This window comes from Vombatus ursinus, unplaced genomic scaffold (assembly GCF_900497805.2).
Source record: "Vombatus ursinus unplaced genomic scaffold, bare-nosed wombat genome assembly UNPS02014821.1, whole genome shotgun sequence".
Classification (NCBI taxonomy): Eukaryota; Metazoa; Chordata; class Mammalia; order Diprotodontia; family Vombatidae; genus Vombatus; species Vombatus ursinus.
The window spans coordinates 33,643,430-33,667,096 of NW_020954599.1; the positions used below are offsets into that span (position 1 = coordinate 33,643,430).

At 39.7% G+C, this 23,667-nt stretch overlaps 1 protein-coding gene across 1 annotated transcript in view; it reads left to right on the plus strand.

Annotated features, from left to right (window-relative positions):
- DCTD (dCMP deaminase) overlaps positions 1-23,211 on the plus strand; it is a 44,278-nt gene extending 21,067 nt beyond the window's left edge. Inside the window, exons 4-6 of the mRNA XM_027837473.1 lie at positions 18,354-18,470; positions 20,026-20,122; positions 21,537-23,211. Of these exons, the coding sequence (XP_027693274.1) occupies positions 18,354-18,470; positions 20,026-20,122; positions 21,537-21,618 (296 nt within the window). The 3' untranslated portion in view covers positions 21,619-23,211. The remainder of the gene's footprint in view (positions 1-18,353; positions 18,471-20,025; positions 20,123-21,536) is intronic.
- The last annotated feature ends 456 nt before the right edge of the window (positions 23,212-23,667 follow it).

Consider the following 23,667-nt stretch of genomic DNA (forward strand, 5'->3'; position numbering starts at 1 on the left):
GCATAAACTATTTCTCACTGTTCCTTCCTACCCAAATGATAGATACCACAGTGAACTTAAAATACTGAGTATGATAATTGAGCATGAATTTTTAAATTCTGCAATTAAAGGACTTTGTTCAAGATACCATTAATTTTGAATTTAGGTGACTACAGTAAAATTGGAGCTCTTTTGGCCATTTTTCCTCATTTTAATTTTTCAGCAAATGTAGATATTAGACTTTATTGTGAGAGAATACTTGTAAGCGGCAGCTGCTTAGCTCCATAGTGCATAGAGTGCTGGGCCTGGAGTCAGGAAGACTCATCTTCCTGAGTTCAAATCTGGCCTCAGGCACTTACTTACTAGCTATGTGACCCTGGGCAAGTCACTTCATCCTGTTTGCCTCAGTTTCCTCATCTGTAAAATGAGCTAGAGAAGGAATGGCAAACCACTCCAGTATCTTCCTCTCTTATTTCTTCTTTTTCTTTCCAAATGGGGTCACAGAGAGTTGAATACAACTGAAAAAAGCTATTGAACAACAACAAAACAACATCTTGTTTTGTTGTAGATAAACCTTTAGACTCTCAATGTGGAGAGCTGCCCCCCAGTCATAATGCAGATCCTGCCTCAACACTTAACTAGCTCTATGACCTCGGGCAAGTCTGTTAGTTTCTCCAGGCCTCGTTTTCTTCATCTAAAAATTGTTCATCTGTATAATAGAAGAATATATCTATGTATAGAAGATATATATAGTTATAGATATGTAATAGAAGAATAAAATTCTTTATAAAAAATAAAATAACAAGAATTTCATAGGGTTCAATGAGATGTAGTCAGTGAGACATGTAAGGCAAATTTTGAATCACTTCACAAATGGCAGTTAAAATAATTATTGTTATTCTGCTAGAGCTTGGTCTTATAGAGGCAGTATGGTTTAGGTTAATGAGTACTGGGTTCAAATCTCAGCCCTTCTACCAGTTGCCCATGTGACTGTGGACATGTCACCCAACCTTTCCTGAGCCTCTGTTTCCTTTTACAGTGAAATCCCTCATTTTTGCCTTGGTATCCTCATTGTCTCCACCTGTGCCTGGCACGTAGTGTTAATAATATCCTCTTATAGATCGGTATGGCATTGATGCTTTTTTCCCCCAATATCCAACACATCTGTCTGGCCCAGAATTCTATGACCCTTTGACATGATCTACTCTTTATAACAACTGTAGGAGGTTGGTAGAACAAGAATTAATTTCTTTATCCATTGTAAAGGATTGATGTCTGTCTTGACTCCCAAGGACACATAGGGAGCCTATTTCTTGGACATTATCCAAGTCAGTGTGTGTATACAGCCAGTCATTGGTAAGACTGGGACTCCTACAATGTGGGGTCAGAGAAAGAAGATTGTAACCAAGTCGTAGGTGGTAGATGTGGGCTAGAAGGGAATTCACCAATCAGATGGTGGGAAGTACCTAAGAAGGCTTGTTGAACTGAGTTGGGCTCTGTTGATTTTAAGCCAGTTTGGTCTGTCTGGTTAGTCCTGACCTGGATTCTGTGGTCAGTTCTTCTGTCAAGGACCCTTGCTATGGAGGGGAATGGGGATACCGAGGAGAGGGATCCCAAATGATCTCAAGACTTAAGATTTGTTCCCTCAGATTATTCAGTTCTGTCATATGTTAAGGCTTAGCATAGGGACCGTGACCAAGCATTTATTAAGCACTTACTACGTGCTAAGCAGGGCAGGTGGATGGCACAGTGGATAGAGCACCTGGCCTGGTGTCAGAAAGAGTCATCTTCATGAGTTTAAATTTAGCCAGAGTCACTAGCTGTGTGACTCTGGGCAAGTCACTTAACTCTATTTGCCTCGGTTTCCTTATTTGTGTAATGAACTGGAGAAGGAAATGGCAAACCACACCAACATCTTTGCCAAAAAAAACCCAAATGGGGTCACAAAGAGTTAGACATGACTAAAATGACTGAACAACAACAAAATATGCTAAGCACTGAGAAGGGGACAGTTATTTATTAAGCACCATCTATGTTCTAGGCACTGTGCTAAGCATTTTGCAGATATTATCTTATTGGTTCTTCACAACTCTGGGAGGTAGGTACGATTATAATCCCCATTTTACAGATGAGGAAACTGAGACAGGCTGGGGTTAAGGGACTTGGCCAGGATCATAGTAAATATCTGAGGCTGGATTTGAACACATTGAGGTCTAACTCACCCTGGCACTTTTATCCATTTTGTGCCACATACAAAAATAAGAGACAACCCATGTCCAAGAAATAGGCTTCCATTTATTGGATCTTCATCTCTACAGTGGATAAAGAAATTAATTCTTGTTCTACCGACCTCCTACAGTTGTTAAGTGGAGCAAATCATGTCAAAGGGTCATAGAATTCCTGACCAGACAGATGTGTTGGACACTGGGGGAGAAAAGCATACAACTCTGCATGATTACCGACAACCCAGTAACTTATACTTTGGGTGAGCTTTTACAGAAAAGGAAAGTCTTATGCTACTGACCTCCCTGTCTTCCTTTACATCCCAACTAAAATCCTACCTTCTACAAGAAACCTTCCCCCACCCCTCTTAACTCCAGGGCCTTCCTTCTGCTAATTGTTTCCTATTTATCTTCTACATAGCTTGCTTTGTATATATTTGTTTACATGTCATCTCCCCCATTAGATTGTAAGCTCCTTGAGGGCAGGGACTATCTTTTGCCTCTCTTTATGTCCCCAGCACTTAGCACGGTGCCTGGCACTTGGTAGGTGCTTAATAAATATTTATTTATTGATTACTTGATCAACCCTGTTCTTGGCACACTGGTTATAGCCCACAGGTACCAAGTGCAACAGAATAAAAAAGAGATGAGCTTAATTTGTTCTATATTTAAAAAAAAAAAAGAGCAAACTCACCCTATTTGTTTGAAAATTAAAAGTCAGTAACGTTGACAAAATATACTCAGTAAGTGCTTATCAATTAAAATAAGATAAAGACTTTAGGGAAATTATTTTTAATGGATTCTGCCATGGTTGGTTTGGTCCATGCTGATTTTTTTTCCCTAAACTTCTCCTTCCTTCTGTTACCCCTCCCTAAGGATTTTGAGTCTTCCTGAAAGTCAACATGAAGAGTAACCCATCACTCTTAAACAGCCCTGCAGTAAAAAAAGAACTGCATGAACTCTGGTAGGAGAGTTCTGTTGCTGATCAAACTATTTCAGGTTCAAGTTTTAAAGGGATATTTGTAAATAACAGTGAATGTGAATGGAGGGATACTGGTTTATCTTGTCAAGTCTCCTACAGTTTTGGAGAAATCACGGGGTTTGGAGTGGGGACATACTTTTTTCCCCCAATAAGTTTTACTGATGCCTTTGCTTTTACATCAGTTTTGGATATATTTATTCCTATTTCCTGTTCTTACCTCCTGGAATTGAACGTTCCCTTGTATGAAAGAGAGAAAGCTAAACAGAAAACAACCCACTGTGGTGACCTTATCTGACAAGGTAGGCATCATTCAGCCCCCATAGTCCCTCACCTCTCTGCCAAAAGGAGAGTGACCTGTTCCACTATCTGTTCTTTGGGGTCAATTTCTTATATCAGTCATTCAGGTTGGTTTTCTCTAAGTGATCTTTTTCATTGACGTTCTTAGGCGTATTATTTCTTCTGTTTATTTCATTCTTTATCAGTTGGTACAGTTCTTCAAGTGTTTCTCCAGATTCCTCCTGTTCTGGTTTTTTTTTGGTTTTATTTTGGTTTCAAGCCTCTTTGCATCTAGAGGAGCATTGCAAATACAGTGCCTTTTCAGTTGTCTTTACTGCCAAGAGAAGGGTGTTGTTTAGGTAATTTGAAAGAGAGTAGATAACCAGGGATTCAGTTGGGCAGTAAGTCCTGAAGTCAGTCACTTAAAAGTTCTCACACTTTATTCAGGTTTCATTTATTGGGTTTATTCAGCTCCAGCAGCACCTGCATGATTACTGACATTTACATAGGCACTTTAAAGTTTGCGAAGCATTTTATATACATTATCTCATTTAACAAACTCCCCCTCCCCCAAAAAAACAAACAAACGAAAAACCCGTTTGGTAAGTACTACAGACATTATTAACTCAGTTTTATAGGCCAGGAAACTGAGGCTCAGAGAGGTTAATGACTTGTCCATGGTCACACAGCTATAAGTATCACAAGTGGGATTTGTAGTGTGAAACTCAAATAGAAACAGATCCCTGCTGGCCAGATGTTGACTTCAAAAGCCAGATATTAACATTATGTTGTGTTGTATTTTTATTTACTTTGTTAAAACATTTCTCAATTACATTTTAATCTCTGATGGAGTTTTGCTGGCTGGTGGGCCAGGTTTGATGCCTCTGCTACAAGCCATGCTACTCCTTTTTCATTACATTTTTTGAGGGCAGAGACTTTCAGTTGTGCCCTTGTATCTCCAGCACCTGGCACTTTGTAGGCATTTAGTTTTTGCTGTAATTGATGGATTTTTTTTTACCTTAGCCCCTGTGGTTTACCTGTACACTCTCACTGGCTCTTTAGTCTGTATTGTTCTTTCTGAGACCTTTCTCTCCGTTTCTTCCATCTCTTGTTTTAGCAGCTATTATCTGTGTGACTTTGGGCTAGTCATGTACTTGAGTTTTAGTTTCTTTCCCTATAAAATAAGGGTGATAATGCTTATACCACTACCTACTTCAGAAGGATCGTTACGGAAAAATGCTTTGAAAGCTTGAATGTGCTAGATAATAATGTGCTGTGGTGGTTGTGATTCATCCCCTTCTCACCTTCTCTCTCTGGCAGAAAAAAAAAGAAAAGAATACATAGTACATTTGCAAATACACTGCTTGTTTCTAAAGCTAGGGTTCTTAACCTTTTTGAAGGGAGATCTGGACCCTTTTGGCAGCCTGTGAACCCCTTCTCAGTAATTTTTAGATGCATTGAATCATGTATATAGGATTATAAAGGAAATCAGTTGTATTGGAATGTGGCTATTAAAATATTTTTAAAAATCTAATCCCTAGGTGTAGAGCCCCTGTCCTGAAGGTCTTGGAGACATTGAGGGGGTGGATGATAGCCTGCCGCTGTTCAGTGTTCATTTCTCTGGCTTTAGGGTTGACATGAATGAGTTGGGGGGAGAGAGGGACGTGGCAAGGAGCTTCTGAACTGTTGCATTTGGGGAACAGAAGAAAGATTGACCTAAGAAGAGGAGCAGTTGGATACCAAGTTGATCTCTCTCCATTGAGCCATGAGAGAGGGGGTTAGAATGGCTGGATGGTGAAAAAGTCAGCTTTTGAAGGCATCAGGTCAAGGACATCCCCTCGTAGACCTCCTCTGGGCGATCTGAGCTGTTGACAATCCCTTTGCACTCTCAGATCTGCTTTTACTTTGGAGTGGTGTCTTCATTGGACCAGATGAAACATCAGCTGGGTTTCTGCCATCTTTCTAACTACCTGGTCCAGAACCTGTCAGTTTCTACTTGCTGTGAATAGATGAAGATTCATGTTCCAAATGACTGCTATGTAAAGAGGCTTCTGAGAGTATCTAATCTTCTTTTGCTTGCCTGCTTTCTTTTCTGATGGCTTCAATGTCTTTTGATACTGATCTGTTGAATTTTTCACTTGAATTTCAGGTAGAGAAACCAGTGCCATTGTAGTCTAGGTGCTTCCTCCATGTCCAGAGTTAATGGGAGCCTTGTGTAATATAAGTAAAACACACACACACACACACGTATGTATATATACATTTATGTGTATATATACACAAACATATATAAACATATTTAAAATATTTATATATGATAGAAAATAGCATATATACATTTTCATAGGGAGTAAACTGTACATCAGAGATGTCAAACATGGAAACCAGATACATAATGAAAATATTTAACAAAATAAATAAAAATACAAGAGAACATAGATGATATTAATATGTGGTTTCCTAAGTTAATGGCTTATAGGGATCCTTTTGTGTGGCTTAGTGGCCCTATTTCTATTTGAGTTTGACATCCTTACTGTGGGTCATCATGGGTCAGGAGGTAGTAGTATATTGATGCTAAACAAGCTTAGCTCAGCTTTATGTTGTGAAATCGTTTTTCAGTCCATGACCTATTTGGGATTATCTTGCCAGAGATACTGGAGTAGTTTGCCATTTCCTTCTCCAACTCATTTTACAGATAAGGAACTAAGGCAAACAGGGTTAAGTGACTTGCCCAAGGTCACACAGCTAGTCAGTGCCTGGGGCTTGATTTGAACCCTTGAAGATGAGTCTTTCTGGTTCCAAGCCTAACACTCTATCCTCTGTACCGCTTAGCTGCCCAAGCTCAGCTAGCTCAAGGCAAATGCTATTTCCATCACAACTGCAGGTTCATTCCAAGCTGGTTACCTTGGCAAAGGGTTGTTAGACTATGCTACCTAAAGCCTGTTCCTTCATAGGGCAGCTAGGTGGGGTAGTGGTTAGAGCCCTGGTATAAAGTGAGGGATTGATCTGGACACATTTTCTTTTCTGTTTAAAAATTTTATTGATGCCTTTTGTTTTTTATACTACAGATACTTCCCAATATCCTCTCTCTTCCTTCCATAAAACCCTTTCTTTTCACAAAGAAAAGTTGTTAAGTAAAACCAAGGGATGGAACATTGGTGTCTGATAGCATATGTAACATTAGGTACCCATAGTCCTCCACCTCTTTGCCAAGAAAGGGATGTGATGTCCTACTTTCTGTAAATATTTTCCAGGAAAATCAATGTTATAAATGGTGGTAGGTATGCCAGGCCAATGAACAATCAATCAGTCGACCTAATTAAGTGCCTCCTGTGTGTCAGGAACAGTCCCAGGAGCTGGAGATGCAGACAAAAAGAAGCAATCCCTCCTCACGAGGGCTTCCATTCTATTGGGACAAGTCTATACACGTAGCATAGTCAGTGACAGGGCCCAGTACCCTTGGGACCTAGACTGTTCCTCTTGGCATATCCTTTTTCCTCTGTCAAATAGTATTTTTCTATGTCTTCCATGTTAAAGTGGAAACAGTACCAGACTTGATGTCTCAAGACCCAGCTCTCTGTCAAGTAGTTATAATAATACTTGGGTTAATCTTATACTATCTAATAGGATTGTTTTAGGAAGGAAGGAAGGATAGAAGGAAGAAAGGGAGAGAGGGACAGAGAGGAATGGAAGGAAGGAAGGTTGAGGGAAAGAAGAAGGGGAAGAAAGAGGGAGAAGGGGAAGGAAAGAAGGAGGGAAAGACGTTCTTATTATGTGCTAGGCACTGTGCCTAGGGCTAGGGATACAAATGTAAGTCAAAAGCAAGGTTCTACCCTCAAGAAGCTTCTGTCCTAATAGCAGAAGAAAACATAAAATGAGATAGAGTATGGAGGTGAAAATGCTTAAAGCCAAGGCATAGTTTTTTAAGTCTGAATGGTCAAACGAGTCTGGGGGGATAATGAAGGTTGGTTGGCTTGGACCCTTCCACGAAATGGAGACCCCAGGAAATTCACCATTGGGCCTGGTGGAGGGATATTCCAATGTGAGAAGGCAGAAAGGGTAGATGGATATTCCAGCATGAGGAGACCCCAGGCGCTGAGGGAAGTTCCAGTGTGAGACATCAGCTAAGGCATAGTTTTGAATTCTTGAAAGTTAGGAACTGGGATGAGTGTATGAGCTATTGCAGTGTGGCACTAATAGTTGATCACTATTAGCGAGAATGTGAGAATCACTATTTGTAACAGTGATGCTAACGGAAAATGCATTGAGATCCATGCCCTGGAGTTTGGTACCTTCACCCCACTTCAGTTCCCTTTTCAGCTCCCTTTTATGTTTTGTCTTTATCCATTAGAATATAAGCTTCTTGAGGCCAGAGACTGACTTTCTTTTTGCTTGTATTCATATCCTTAGCACTTAGCACAGTACTTGACACATGTTAAATGATTAATAAATGTCTTTTTCTTTCTTTCCTTCCCATTAGTTGGGTGAGGAAGCTAGGTCATGCAGGTATGACCTAGAGTCAGAGTCAGAGATTTGAAACCAGATCTTTTGACTCTTCTACCGTGATGGTTGGGGTGAATGGGAGATGAAAGAGTTCAGTAATAGAGCTTCTGATAACATCCAATGAGGGGTGGCTTTTGAAATGGAGCAGACTGTATAAATTGGAAGATGCTCAGATAGAGAATTCTGACCTAAAATGTTTGCTTCATGTAGCAATGACCATAGGGAACATTTCCTGTGCTTTTCTAAGGGAAAGGACTTAGATTTAGAGAATATTAAATTGTTAAATTGTTGACCCAAACGATATGTACTCCAAAGAGCAGCATTGATATACGAAGGCCCTGACAGGATGTCTTTCAGTAACTGGAAAATGAATAGTGAAAATCCATTTTAACTCAAGAAGCAGCTGAATAATTCTGTAAATTGATTTTTACAGAAAAAAGAACGATTGAGTTTCCATCATAAGAAGTACTCAGACTGTGACTGAATGACCAACCTGTCAGCAGTGTGGTAGAGGGAGGAGGACCATCAGTGAGTGTCAGGTGGGAGGTTAGAACAGGTGATCCCCGACTAAGGTTCTTTCTTGTTCTGTGGGAACGTTTGATAGTTAAAATTAAAAGAGCAAACAAAAAACTTTGAATCTCAGTTTTTTGGAGCTGAGACAGACCTTAGAGATCTCTTAGCCTAACCCCTCCATTTTACAGGTGAGAAAATCAAGGCCACACAGAATTATTGGCAGAGTAGGAATTCTAATACAAAGTAATTTGACTCAAATCAATCATAAAACTCAGTTACCGGAATACAGGTAGAGTTTATGGTGGAAATTAAGAAGAAATTATGAGACAGCCGCACACAAGCCAATATTAGACTTAGGTGTCCCATTTCATTTTAGTTGTTAATTGAATAGTGAACACCCCACTCAAGGTCCTCTGACTCGGGTCAGTCATAAAATTCAGTTACCAGAATATAGCTGGAGTTTATGGTGAAAATTAACAAGTAATTATCAGAGTCACAAACAAGCCGACATTGAACCTGCGTGTCCCATCTCATCTCAGTTGTTAATTGGATAGCAAGGATGCATTGGATAGAGGGCACATTTTACTCTTAAAAAATTCCAGAAGAGCTATGGCGTAAGATTCTCTTATTTTTACAACCTGACCCTGTCTTGTCAATGAACCGAGCTGTCTACACTTTGAACATAGGTGGCCCTCAAAGTCCCAGAACTTTCAGAGTCATCAACTTGGTTCAGGGAATGAGTTCCCCAGAGAAACACATAAAATAGAGTCCTGCTGCTAGTTTGCAGAGATCAGTGTGCACCATTGCTAAGTGGTCCCACATCACCTATACCTGGCTATAAGCCCTTTGCCCTAACATTGCTGCTGTGTCAAGCAACCTAATTTCTAAAGGTAGCTTGGGTCAAGATGGGTTCTCTGAGCTGGAAAACATTTCTTAAAAGAAAAATACCCTACCTTTGAAAATGAAGGCTTTCAGGCAATCTACAAAACTCCTCTCCTCTTTAATAGGAGCAAAAACCGAAAGGCTACCTGCTGCCCTATTTTGCCGGGCGTCATTATTACCTGTCATCCTTGTGTCCCGTCTTCAGATCCATCGGCTGTACTCAAGTCGCATTACTGCTAAATTATTGGAGGAACATTAAGTTTTTTTTTCCCTTGACAGTGTCTTCCCTTCATTTTTTTCTTACCTTGTCACCTCTGTGAGTAATCTTAATAATACCATTGTCAGAAACAGATCTTCGTCTTATATCAAATGAGATAAAAGTCAAATCTCCAAAATTATGAAGACCCAGAATCTTTTAAATCTAACCAGGGATAGAATATATCCTGTTAATTTGTCAGCCTTCTAGGTGAACCGCCTACACAAGACAGTAAGGATTAATCAAGCAAGGGAGAATTTTGAAAAATATATTTTTCTAATTATGCAGTGTCTTCACATTGGTCCAGGGTTAATGCAGAGCTGAATTCTGAGAGTCAGTAACAAGAAAAGAGACTCAAGCATACGAATTGTCTTATAATTACCTGAAAAGAAGATTTTCCTTCTGGCAATAAAGCTTTTAAAAGTATTAATCTGATATTTTTGGCATCTAATTTCTTGCCTTTTAGATAATTTGGGGAAATAATTGAACGGTTTTATATTATTCTCTGTTCTTATCAAATAAGCATTAGGTATTGTTAGTTTCATTTGGGCATTATCGCTTAGCTATTTCTAAAGAATTGGAGCTAAAATGCTTTAGTAATTGGTCATATTTTCACAGATTTAAAGCATCTCATGAATATTTCAAGGATGCTGTGCCTTCTTTGGTACACTTGACCAGCATGCCTCCTGAGGATACAAAAAGCCTACATTTTTCTTAAGATCACTAGGAAAGTCACTTTCATCTGCCTGGTTTTTGTCATCAGACTTGTTTACAATGCTTACCACAGTGATACTTGGGAATTCCAACTGAGAATTAAGGTTGCTTAGCAAAATAGGAAGATAAGTCTGTTCCTTAGCTTCTTAGCTTTGGGGGGGAATATTTATTTGTCGAATTTCACTGGAGTGGCCTCAAGATGCAGATTTCCTGCTGGCTGCTCATAAAGAAGGGACTGGGGAGGCGAAGTCAGGAGGAGAGATAAAGATTTGAAAGCCTTGAATGGGGAGGCCGATTCTTCAAGCAGATGACTAAAGGGGGAGAAATGCTATTAAAGCTTAGGACTGTGCTTTGGGAAATCCCCACAGTGGTGGGGGAGGAGGGAGTTATCAGAGGGTGATCAGAGAAGTAGGTGGACGTCCAAGCAGGTATGCCCTGCCCAACTCTTCATGACCCTATTTGGGATTTTCTTGGCGAAGATGCTGGAGTGGTTTGCCATTTCCTTCTGTAGCTCATTTGACAGAAGAGGAAACTGAGGGTTAGGTGACTTGCCCAGGGTCACACAGCTAGTAAGTGTCTGAGGCCAGATCTGAACTTAGATCTTCCTGACTGCAGGTCTGGCACTCTATCTACTGTGCCACCTACCTAGCTGCCCTATTCTTTTTTAAATTTTGTTTTGTTTTTGGCAAGGCAGTTGGGGTTAAGTGACTTGCCCAGGGTCACACAGCTAGTAAGTGTCAAGTGTCTGGTCTGAGACCAGATTTGAACTCAGGTCCTCCTGACTTCAGGGCCAGTGCTGCATCCACTGTGCCACCTAACTATCCCAAGCTGCCCCATTCTTGAGGCTAGAAAGCACTAAAATGGAGACTGGTCACCAAGAGCAAAGGAAGCACAGATGTCTGGAAGGATGAGAAGAGAAAGTGTTAATGGATTTAGTGTGAAAAGAATAAGCACTTTCGTAGTGCCTACTATGGGCCAAGTACTATACTAAGTGCTTTTCTTTTTTCAATCCAGTATTAGCTCATTTAATCTTCACAACAACACTGCAAGGTAGGTGCTATTGTTATCTCCATTTTACATGGAAACTGAGGCAAACAGAGGTAGAGTGACTTGCCCAGGGTCTCACAGTCTAAGACTGGATTTGAACTCAGGACTTCCTCAATTCAGGCCCAGCACTCCATCTGTGCTATGGATGGAATTGAATGTAAGGGGAAAAAAAAAGACAAAAAGTATCTGACCACAAGAAACTTAAATTCTGGGGATAGAACATGGAGAGAGATAAGGAGTTATAGGATAATTTGAAGGAAGAAGCACATTGCCTGCAGGAATCGGGGAAGGCTTCCCAGGTATGAGGTAACATCTGAGCTCAGTGTGGAACCGGCATAAGCAATCAGACACAGAATTGAGGAATGTATGCAGCACATTCCAGGCATGGGGGAAGACTTGGGCAGATGCTCCAGGGTGGGAGATGGTGTGTGGAATTTGGGCAGTGACCAGCAGTCCATTTTAGGTGGAGCAGCCAGAGTAAGTGAAGGCTAGCCAGAAAGAGGGGTGGCAGCCCTTGAAAGGGCTAAGGAGTTGGCATTTTATCATAAAGAAGTCCCTGAGGATATGGGGGATCAGGGGAGTGACATATACCTGTGTCTTAGGATTATCTTGGCAGCTAAGCAAAGCGTTGATTAGGAAGGGGAGGAGAGCATGGAAACAAAGAGATCAGTTAGGAGACTTTTGTAGTAGGGCAGTTAAGCCATTATTAGGGCCTGAAGTGGTCTGGACGTATGTGACACCTGCTGTGGTTGTAATATAAAAGTTGGGCAGGGTGTCAGAAGGGGAGACAGATGCAATTCAGGATACATTTATTTAAGTACCTATTAACTGCCAGAAAGGGCAGCAAGGTGGCGAAGTGGATAGAGCATCATGCCTGGAGTCAGGAAGACTCATCTTCCTGAGTTCATATCTGGCCTCAGACACTTACTAATAGTGTGATCCTGGGCAAGTCATTTCACCCTGTTTGCCTTAGTTTCCTCATCTGTCAAATGAGCTGGAGAAGGAAATGGCAAACCATTCCAAGAAAACTCCAAAAAAGGGGTCACGGTCAGACATGACCGAAAATGATTAAACAAACAACCAAATGCTAGACGCTGTTCTAGTTATTGGGGTGTAAACACCAGAAACACAGACCCTGACCCATCGAGAGATAAGCAGAGGCATCAGTGGTCAGTATGTGCTCATATATCAGGCAAGAGAACTGTTTGTTGCTTCAGCTCTTCTAGTGAACTAAAGATTAGACCAAAACTTAGATTAGAAAGGATTTGGTGGGAGGGCTTTGGTGTCTCTCTCTTTCTCTCTCTCTCTCTCTCTCTCTCTTTCTTTTTTAATTTAAATTTTATTTTGAACTTAAAAACCAATAAAGGGTATTTGCACATACATAGTAGAACAGAAAAAGAAGATTGGACATGAAATAGCAGGTCTCTATTATGTTCATTTGTTTTCACTGCTAATTGCTATGAGAGTGCAAACCCAGAGTTGGAGGAGTCATGTCAACAAGCATTTATTAAGCACTTACTGTGTACCAGGCATTCTGCTGAGTGTAGGGTATACAAAGAAAGGCAAAAACACATCCCCTGCCCCTGTATAACTCAACTTCAAATGGGGGGGAGATGCTGCATGCACACAGTTGTGTACATTAAAGGCACACAGAGCAAATACAAGGAAACCTCAAGGTGAGAGGAGGTCACAAGGAAAGGCCTTTGGCAAATGGTGGAATTTGAGTGGAGTTTTGACGGAAGCCAGGGAGCCCAAGTGAGTCTGGAGCATATTCTAGACATAGGGAGATGGCATACCATGGGGGAGGAACAGCAAGATGGCGGGTCACAAGCGTGGGTGATGGGGAAGATGGCATCACCCGCAATAGACATAAAGCCATTGTAAGGTAAGGCTGGTTTTGGGAGGAAAAGGTCATGAATCCTGTTTCAGACATGCTGAGTCTGAGATGCTAATGGGACATCCAGGTGGATTGAATTGGCCACTGGATTGTCCAGCGGGCAGTCAATGGGACCGATACTCAAGAAAGAAAAGAATGTTGGACTTACTACTTTGGGTGTCTTCTGGTCTAATCCAGCATTTATTAAGCTCCTACTATGTGCAGGGCACTGTGAACTAGTTACTAGGTATACAAAGAACAGCCCCTTGTCTCTTCTCAGCCCAGTGTGGTTTTGTCACTTATCAGGTTCATTTGATCAACATGTTGTTGATCAGTTGTTTCAGTCGTGTCTGACTCTTTGTGACCCCATTTGGAGTTTTCTTGGCAACGATACTGGAGTGGTTTGCCATATCCTTTTCCAGGTCATTTTACACATGAGGAAACTGAGGCAAACAAGGTTAAGTGACTTGCCTAGGGTCACACAGCTGAGAAGTGTCTGAGGCTGGATTTGAACTTGGGTCTTCCTGTCCCTGCACTCTATTCATTGCACCACCTAGCTGTGGCCCTTTTGCTCTGATAGAACTCAGTTGCATAATTACAGGAATTTATTTCAATTCAACTAATATTTGTTAACCTCCTATACTGTTTAAGGCACCAGGAGTACAAAAATGAAAAATTACCTAGTTCCTGCCTTCAGAGAACTTAATTCTTTTGAGGTTTAAACACAATGGAAAGCAATGATGGCAGTAAAGATGGAACTGTGAAGAAGAAAGCTTACCTAACATTTTAAAAAAAAAAAACTAATGTTTTATTGATGCTTTTTGTTTTCAAGGTCACAGTCCTATCCAGATAGCCCCCATCTCTTGTAGTCTTCCCCTTATGACAAAGGAAAACAATTAAGTGCAACCAACTACAAAATGGCAGCACCTAAGCCCATAGTCTCCCACCCCTCCACCATGGAAAGAAGAGAGTTGCATTTTCTCTTTACAGAGATCCCTAGAACCCAAGAGAGATTACAGAGCAAATGACCAGGAATGATGTGATTTGAGGGATTCACGTGCTGTTGACTCAACCCTGGAATGAAACGACATGTACTGTATCTCTTTATTAAGGTAGCTTTTTTGCCTTTTTCCAGATTTGGTGCTCACTTAGACAGCTGGGAGCCTTTGTGTCCCACAGAGGTAGTTTCATGTATTTCCAAGGATCACACCGATTTCAAGGTTTTCACATTGCCCAGCCGACCATGTTCTCAATAGGGAGGGTTTTACATTTTAACTCCAGTTATTTTGCGGCTAAGTGAAAGGAGGCCTATTTATAATTCTCTGCCTTATTGCCTATAAACCACAAGTTTCTTTCTATGCAGAATTGTAAAATGCTGCTTGAGCTGTGAGGATCTATTTCATATGGTAATTTCCATTAATGAGTCAGGACATAGAAATGTTAAATTTTGCCCCAAACTGCCTAGTGTGAATTGAGGGAAGACTGTTGTAGTTAGTGTTGACAATTTCTTCTGGTGATTCAGAACACAATATAATTGTGTCCATAACCTGTTTAATGTTCTGAATAGAAAGTAACCCAAAATGTATTTTGTTGGTAGAGGGAACCTCACTTTGACATTTGGATTTAGGAAGTCTAAACTTTCACCATCAATTATTGGGGCGCTCATTTCTTCCCTTATTCATTCAATAAATATTTAACATCCATTGTGTTGATAGCATTGCATTAGGCTTCAAGGGAGTTCCAAAGAGCAGAGCAGACAGGGCTCTGCCCTCCAGGGGGGCATAAAAGACAATTACATTTAATTGTTTCTAACAACAAGCATTGCATAGTCTCTGCACCAAACTTCTTGGCCTCGTGGGATGGGGAGATGATTGTGCTCTAGGCATTTCTTAGGAGGAAGGCATGTTGGGATGGAGCTCCTCTTTCCTGTTGGAAGCAAAACCTTTACTTCTTTTTTCAGACATTTCTGGGCAGTTGAAATGGTGTAAGCCTCTATTCAGTCCATCAGTTTTGTAAGCCTTTATCAGACAGGCAGGCCAGCAATGTGCATTTATGAAATTGTGTGCCAGGCACTGAATTGTGTTCTGGGGATACAAAGAAAGGCAAAAACAGACCTCTGCCCTCAAGGAACTTACAGTCTAATGGGGGAGACAGTATACAAATAACTCTATGTATATCCAAGATATATATATATAGCATAAGTGGAGGGTAATATCAGAAAAGGAGCTAGCAGTGGAGGGAGGGGTAAAGGCATCCTGTAGAAGGTAGAGAAGGAGCTGAATGTTGAATAAGGTCCACAAAGCCAGGAGTAAGGAATGAGAGCATTTCAGGTGTGGGGAACAGCCATTAAAAAGCTACTGAAGGGGCAGCTAGGTGGTGCAGTGGATAGAGCACCGGCCCTGGACTCAGGAGGACCTGAGTTCAAATCTGGCCTCAGACACATAACACTTACTAGTTGTGTGACTCTGGGCAAGTCACTTTACCCCAACTGCCACACACACACACACACACACACACACACACACACACACACACAGCTAGAGTTGGGACATTTACGTGTGTGTGTGTGTATACATACGTACATACATACACACACACATAACATCTGGGAGGATTAAGAAGGCTTCATGTATTCTGAGTTACAAGTCAGTCCAACTCAGGCCAGCCCCTTCTTCCATTTTGGAACAGTTAACAAAAGGTGGTTGGCTCAGCCATAGCATAAAATGGCTATTTGGATAGACAGCGCCCCTCATCTTCATGTGGAGATGAGTGTAGGCAAAGTGAGGTGACTCCAATGCCAGTAATCAAAGGACTCCCACATTGTGGGTCTTTTTATGTCGTCAGGTGCCCAGGAAGTGACTTTAGTATGGCCACCAGGAAGCTTCATAGGAAGTACAGCTTTAGCTTTGATGTATGGGCCACTCATGTCAAGTTTTGTTTCTTTTCAGGGAAAGAGGTATGCCCTCCTTCATGCAACAAATATTTATTTAATTTTTTGCTACGTGTAAGCCTGACCAAGGCAATATGAGGAATACAGAAAGGAATAGCAGTAGATGCCTTACTTTTTTTTTTTCCAGCTAGGTAATGTTAAGTGCTGCCCCAATGCCTTTTTAATTTGAAGAGACAAATTGTAAATGTATAAAACCTTAAGGAATAGAATGAAGTCAGAAATAGAGAGAAGGGTCCCATCTGCCTCAAAATACTTATGGTTGTAGGGCAAAAAATTGTAAATTAACCAGATGCCCATCATTTGGGGAAGAGGTAAAGAAATTATGGAACCTCGATGCAGTGGAATATTACTGCATCTTAAGAAATAATGACTATGAAGGACAAAAAAAAAATGGGAAGACTTACATGAACTGATGTGGAGTAAGAAGGTAGAACTTAGAAAACAGTATATGCACACTGACCACAGCAGTGTAAATGTCAACGAATAAAAAATTGAAACAAAAATCTATGTAATTATAATGACCAAGCTTGGCCCCAAAGAAGAGAGATGAGTGTGAGGGGCAGCTCGGTGGTACAGTGGATAGAGATCTGGCCTTGGAGTCAGGAGGACCTGAGTTCAAATTTGGCCTCAGGCACTTGACACTTAACCAGCTGTGTGACCCTGGACAAGTCACTTAACCCCGATTGCCTCACTAAAAAGCAAAAAAAAAAAAGAAGAGAGATGAGTATGTATCTTCTTCCTTACTTAGCGTTAGTAGGGAGGGCATGAGTGTAGAACACTGTTTATTTTGTTGGAAATTGTTTGATTAGCTTCACTGAAGTACTTTTTTTCTTTTAAAAAATAAGGGATGGTTCTTTGGGTGAATAGGGGAGGGATATATTAGGAAATTAGAGTAATGTGATGAAATAAATCAGTAATTAGGTTAATTTTTTTAACTTAGTAAGTTTTTTAAACTTTAAATTTTTTTTAAAGTTAAAAAGTTTAGCAGAGGAGTAGATAATATAGTGCCAAATGAATCGTATAGACAGAAGTGCTGTGGGTTTAGAGAAGGGAGAAAGAGGCTTGATGGAGGAAAAGTTGGACTTTGGCTAGACCTTGAAAGATGGATTAGATCTGGTCAAGTGTCATTCTGTCACACTGGCAGAAATGTCAGATAGTCAATAAAGGAACATTTATTAAGTGCCTGCTATGTTCCAGGCACTCTATTAAGTGCTAGGGATACAAAGAAAGACGAAAGACAGCCCCTACTGTTGAGGAGATCACAATATAATGGGGGAGAGAAAAATTAGCGAAATTAACCCTATTTTTGAAACCTTCAAGGACTGTTCAGTTGGTAAAGAATTTAGATTTTTCATTGTCACTGAATTTACCTGATACAAGCGTTTAAATAGAGACTCCTTTGAAAAGAAAAAAATAAGAGATATTAGCTGAAAAACATACGAATTGTAGATCACACACAGGTGTTATGCAAGCTCATTTGAGATAAAATGTAGCCTTTATGTGGACCAATGCAGTCTCTCTTCCCTTATTTTTCTCCCTTTTATTCTATCTCCTTTTTCTTTTGAGGAAAAAAAAAAGGTGTATTTACTCAGCTGAACTGTTTGTTGTACATTCTTATAGTTCTTGGGTATATTTTAAGTGTTTCTGGGATGAGTCACCTGGGAGGTGAACCCAGTTCCTCAAGAGAGAAATGCTTAGCTTTACTTTCCAATTCTTTTGTTAAAAAAAAAACAAACTATGTCTTATACTCTTGACCATAATAATATTCTTACATATGCATGTAAATTCACAAGTGAGCCATTTTCCATAGACATTTGGGGTCTCTAAGGTATTCTGAAGCCATGGGTTATTGTAACACTTAGGGTAGGTAAAAGTGCTTGGCCTTGGGCCTTGGTATCTGTTGTAGGTACTTAAAACCCAGCAGTGCCACTGTGGCTGATGATTTTGTTGCTAATTACCAAACTGGTCAGACCACTTGGCTTTATTTGCTTTATTTGGTGATCTTGGGATGCCTCTATTTACTGATTTTTAAAAATTGTAATCTTCATCATTCAGGTGATTGATCTTGTATAGGATACAGCTAAAATAACTTTATCAATAACAATATATTCTTCATGACCTGGAGTATTGTATTTCCCTCTCTCATCGTACAGTGTGCCATGCTGAACTGAATGCCATTATGAACAAAAACTCAGCAGATGTGAAGGGTTGCACCATGTATGTTGCCTTATTCCCGTGTAATGAATGTGCTAAACTCATCATCCAGGCAGGTAAGAGCTGGTGCCAGGTTGATTTGTCACATATGCATTGCTGTCTGCTCCTGAGTACCTCATCACAGATGTATTTTATTTTAAATTGCTGTTGTTTAAATCTAAATTAATTGCGCTATCAACTTTGCAGGAGATTTTCCGTGTTTTGTGTTTGAATGGTGCCAGGTATTCTAAGACTAATTGTATCCTCTGTGATTCTTAGCATGTTTTTAATTTAGGTTTGCAACTTCTTAAACCGCTGAGCTGCCAAAGAACAACACCGACATTGAATATAATTACTGTCAATTTACTGTACTCTGACATATTATGCGTAGATTAGGGGGGGAAATGAACTTCTGTCTGAAACAAGGTCAGTTGGGAGCCTCTCCATGAAATTTTAATTTGTATGTAATATAGGGTAGATATTTGAAGATTTTAAAATATCTTTGTTCAGAAATGTCATAAGACTTATATGATCCACCTTTAATTTTTCCTCTTATTACAGCTGCTGTAAATCTGTGTTCTTGCAGCAAGGGTGCTGCTTGGAACGTTTCTCCTTCTTCAGACTCTGATATCCAAGTATTGAGCTAACTACAGTATACTTTATCTCTATAAAGCTCTCGACTTGAGTCCTAAACACTTATCATGTTGGCCAGATGTGTGGCTTAAAGGGCCTGTTTATCATGTGCCTCCATGTGGGGGTATTGAAATCAAAAGCCTCATGTTGAAGGGCTCTTATAAAAATACCTTTCTGGCCTCCTTTTGTACTTTCCCTCGGATTTTATTTTCTCCAGACTGTATTCTCCAGAGGGATCAATGGAAAAGAAGCAAGAATAAAAAAAAGCATAGTCTTGTTTATATGTGGGTAGGAAAAAACGGGGACCATGCTAGCACAGATGGGGTGCTTTCCAGCTTGGTATTGTCAGAAGGGGATGAGGACAAGTGCGTTCTGTCTGCTTCCAAGGAACTAGTTTGAAATAAACACATCTATACCTCTCAAGCTATAAAACATTGGAATTGGAAGTATTTTGGCACTTATTTCTAAATCAGAGACTCTTAAACTTTTTTGGGTCATGGACCTCTCTGGTGGCCTGATGATGCAACCAGCTGGGGCTGGTTGGGATTTCCTAGGTAGGCTCTAAATCTACAGTATCTTATTGCTTCAAGTTAGGTCCTTCCTTAATATAGTGTACCTACTTGTGTTAGACCTCAGTTTTTTCATCCATAAAATGAAGGAGTTGGACCAAAGCTGACCTCAGCTCTAAATCTTTAATCCTATACCTAAAATTCAGTCATCATCTTAAACCTTAAATGTTTTAATATGTTTCCATTTCACATTAGTGGGGTAGAGGTGGGACTCTAAGTTTGTTATTGGGAATATTGTGCACTAACTTTTCTTTTCTATGTCAGAGAATAAAAGATAGGGATTTTTGCTCGTGAGAATTGGAATTTTCTGTAAGTTCCCCTTACAAAGTGTAATTAATCAGATACTACAAGGACTCCATCTGTTTCTGTAAATCTTATATATTATTTGTATCTGCATTTCCTAATGGACTTTTCCACATTATCTCTTAAGGTATAAAAGAAGTTATTTTTATATCTGACAAATACCACGATAGTGATGAAACCACAGCTGCAAGAGTCCTGTTTGACTTGGCCGGGATTAAATTCAGGTAAAAGGACAAACTTTTGATGGATGTGAGGCTTTTATTTTGTTTGTTTGAGTTCTGAAAAATCTCTCTTCCTAATGAAGAAGTTTATTTGACTTGCATCAACATTGGAGTATGCTCGCTAATTCCTCTCTGGGATACCTGACTTTCTTTGCTTTGTTGGGGCTTTTGAAATGATGGGAACACTGTCAGTGTAATAAGAATCTGAACAATGTCATCGAAAGAATAGATTTTTAAAAGCGATGACAGGAGCATCTGAAGGCAATCTGTTTAACAGTCTTCAATTCCAGTAACTTTCTAAGGCTTCAACTAATTATTCTAGGAGGGGGGGATTTATAAATTCACAGAGTTTTACAATATTAACATAAGACCTTCTTAAGTTTTGCAAATATAACAAATGTGGCATAGAAAATTTAGGATGAAAGCAGCCTGCTAGGTTGAGACACCCAGGAATTCCTACAGCGGTATTTTAAATTGAGGTTTGAAGTCATTCAGTTATTTCTTGCCTTCAAAAGCTATGTGGATTTTGATCATCATCTTGGCTGGGCAAAATAAGAATATAAGATGTTTTACTTGTGAGCTAGATCAGCCACCTGGATTCTTGGGGAAAAGTTAGTTGAGCCTTTTTTGAGATGGCAAAGCTTAAGGAAGTAGCTCTGATGCCATGGATGGTTTATAATGGTCAGCAGCATAATCAACAGTGGGCTTGAGGTAATGACCTAAGGTCTTTGCCTATTACATTAATGGTTAGGGATATGGGCTGTGCTTAATGAATTTCCTGAATTAAACAGTGCAATGCCTTATGAGACTTTAACTCCATGTTATTTGCATAATTCTTTGTTTGCTGTCTGATCCAAAGAAATAAACACAGTCCCCAAATAGTCTTTTTTTAATTGCTGGGGGAGATTTGACTTTTTTTCAGTGTTTGGGTCTCATTTTAATTTTATACTTGCAAGTATAATTTTTAAATGACTTTCTATTAAAAGTTCATTGATTTATCTGCCCCTATGCAAGAGGTAAAGTAAAATTTAAGACTCTTGAGCCACCAGAAATACCCTTTTAAACTTACTGCAAAATTTGTTAGAAAATGAGATAAATTTGGGAAGAAAGCCAGTAATCTGATGTCATATCCTGCAGCTCACTTGTTAGAAATCCTTTGACTCCCTGTTAATTCACAAACTCCAAAAGTTAAAGAACACACAACCTAAGCAACCCTGTGTGTCTTTTTGTCTTTACTGTTTTTGTCCATTTTTCTCTCAGTATGGTGCACTCTAATTGGCTCAGATAAAATTTCAAGCAAAACATAGAGCATTTTTTTCCTTATAGAAAATGTTGGTTAAGCCAAAGTAAACAAATTATTTTAAACTACTCATGAAATAACATCTTTATATTTTTCTTCTTTTTTTTTCATGTTTAGGAAATTCACACCCAAGTATGGCAAGATTGTCATTGACTTTGATTCAATTAACAGCCAACCAAAAAGTCAAAAGCCTCAATGAGTTACGTCTCATTAAAACTCTAGAAGATTGGGATTATCCTCTTCTAAGAAGCTGCTAATGCCTTTCATCTTGAAGTTACCCATAACTTTTTAATAGGCAGTACAGCAAAAGTAGACTTCTAAAGAAATCCTCAAATCTTCCTTACTGTCTCTCTGTGTCATAGAATCTACATCTGTTTAAACTATTGATTTGTGATTCGAAATGGAGAAACATCTATAGCATAGGCATATATAGCATAGGGGTGTTTCTTTTCTTCCTTTCCCAGAAGAAAACAGGGCAGTGAAAGGAGTCAGAGGACCTGGATTCATATCCTGACTATGCCATTTACCACCTACTGTAAATTGGGTGAATGACTTAATCTGTTGGCCTCTGTTTTCTCATCTGTAAAAATAACATGTTGGGCATACATGATCTGTGGCTCTATGATAAGAGCCCCTTATTGTTACCCTGGTACCTATTCACTGGGGCTGGTTGGGATTACTGAGATAAATTCTATGCCATCTTATTGCTTCGGTTTTCACTAATATGCAGTGTGCTTACTTGTGCTAGGAGAACAGATAAATAATTGTTGTTGTTTTCTTAGCAGGGATGAGCAGACACACTGTGTTGAACATCTATCCCAATGAAGTAGAACATGGAAGTGCCCCTGTTAAAAACAGAGGCTCGTCTTATGGTAGCTTCAAAATAGTGCTGGGAGAAGGTCACCAAAAAAAGATGACAGTCCCATATTTAGGATTGCTGGTTTGTCTTGTTAGATCCTAACAGAGGGGCATTGCACCATATCAGTAAATACAGATTGAGTGCTTACTTGTATGATCATTTACCAGTTATCATTTACATTAGTCACAAGATCTGAGCAGAAACAGCTGGTTTTTTTGTGAATCATTTTACGTCTTCTTGTCAGACACTGCATTTAATTCACCTTGTTCTTCAAAGTTCCGTGTACTGTCCGTTGTTAGGAATAATTTGTTCCTGACTCTCAGAACACTGTTAATTGTTTGTAGGTTTAAGGTCAAGGACTCATAGGATTTCATGTTCAAGGAGCTTCTGATATTTCTTAATCCCACCATTCATTTAACAGATGAGGCAACTGAGGCAGCAGGAAGAGAAATGACTCACTGAGGTTCACCCAGGGAATAATATCAGAGTTGGTATTCTGACCCATAACTCCAAATCCTTTCTCCTTCCTCTTTTCATCTCCTGGAAACTGTGTCTGCACACCAAGGTTGAGTTCTGTCTGTCCTCTTGCAGACCATCTTTGTTCAGCATCTGGGTTACTCTCTAACATGAGATTGAATTTAAAATAAAAGCACTGAGCCCATTTGGAGGCAGCCTGTTCTAGCTAGAGTGGTGACTTGGGCATATTTAATCAAACTGGCTCATTGCCTTTGTCTTCAAAAATATTGCTTAACCAAACAGCCTCACTAATCAGCACCAGGCTTGGGAATGCATGTCAGTGCACCTTGTCTTTTATCTAATTTAATTTTTTATTAGCTGTGTTTAGTACCTTTGTTTAGAAATGACTCTCTTCTCTTGGAGAGTATTACTTGCTCTCTTTTAAAAAAAAAAAATAAAGCATTATATTCTGCTGAACTTTTATCGTCTCCAAGGTTTTTGTACTCCATATTTTCAGTCATTATGCAATTTGGCGTTTTACCAGTATTATTAAAATCTTATTAAAATCTACTAACTGAAGTATGCTCATCATTATAGTATCATATTGTATGCTTAATTCTACAATTCCTGCCATGCTTGTTAGTGGTGCCTAGAGCACAAGACAAGACACTGTAATGTCTGCTATTCAGGTTTCTAAGTTGCTGTTCATTCAAGCTACTAACATTGGGAAAATCTGGAGGTGATGCCTTTTCCTGGGCTAGATTTTAAAAATCAATAAATAAGTCTTCCATGAGGTATTTGTATATCTTTGGAGTAGGGCCCAGAGCCCTGCCCTTGGAAGAGAAAGTTGTTCTTTGCTTCACCTACCAAGTTGGACTGCCTTTGGGGATGGGACTCAAGTGAAAAACAGCAGTGAAATAGAAAAGGACTCCA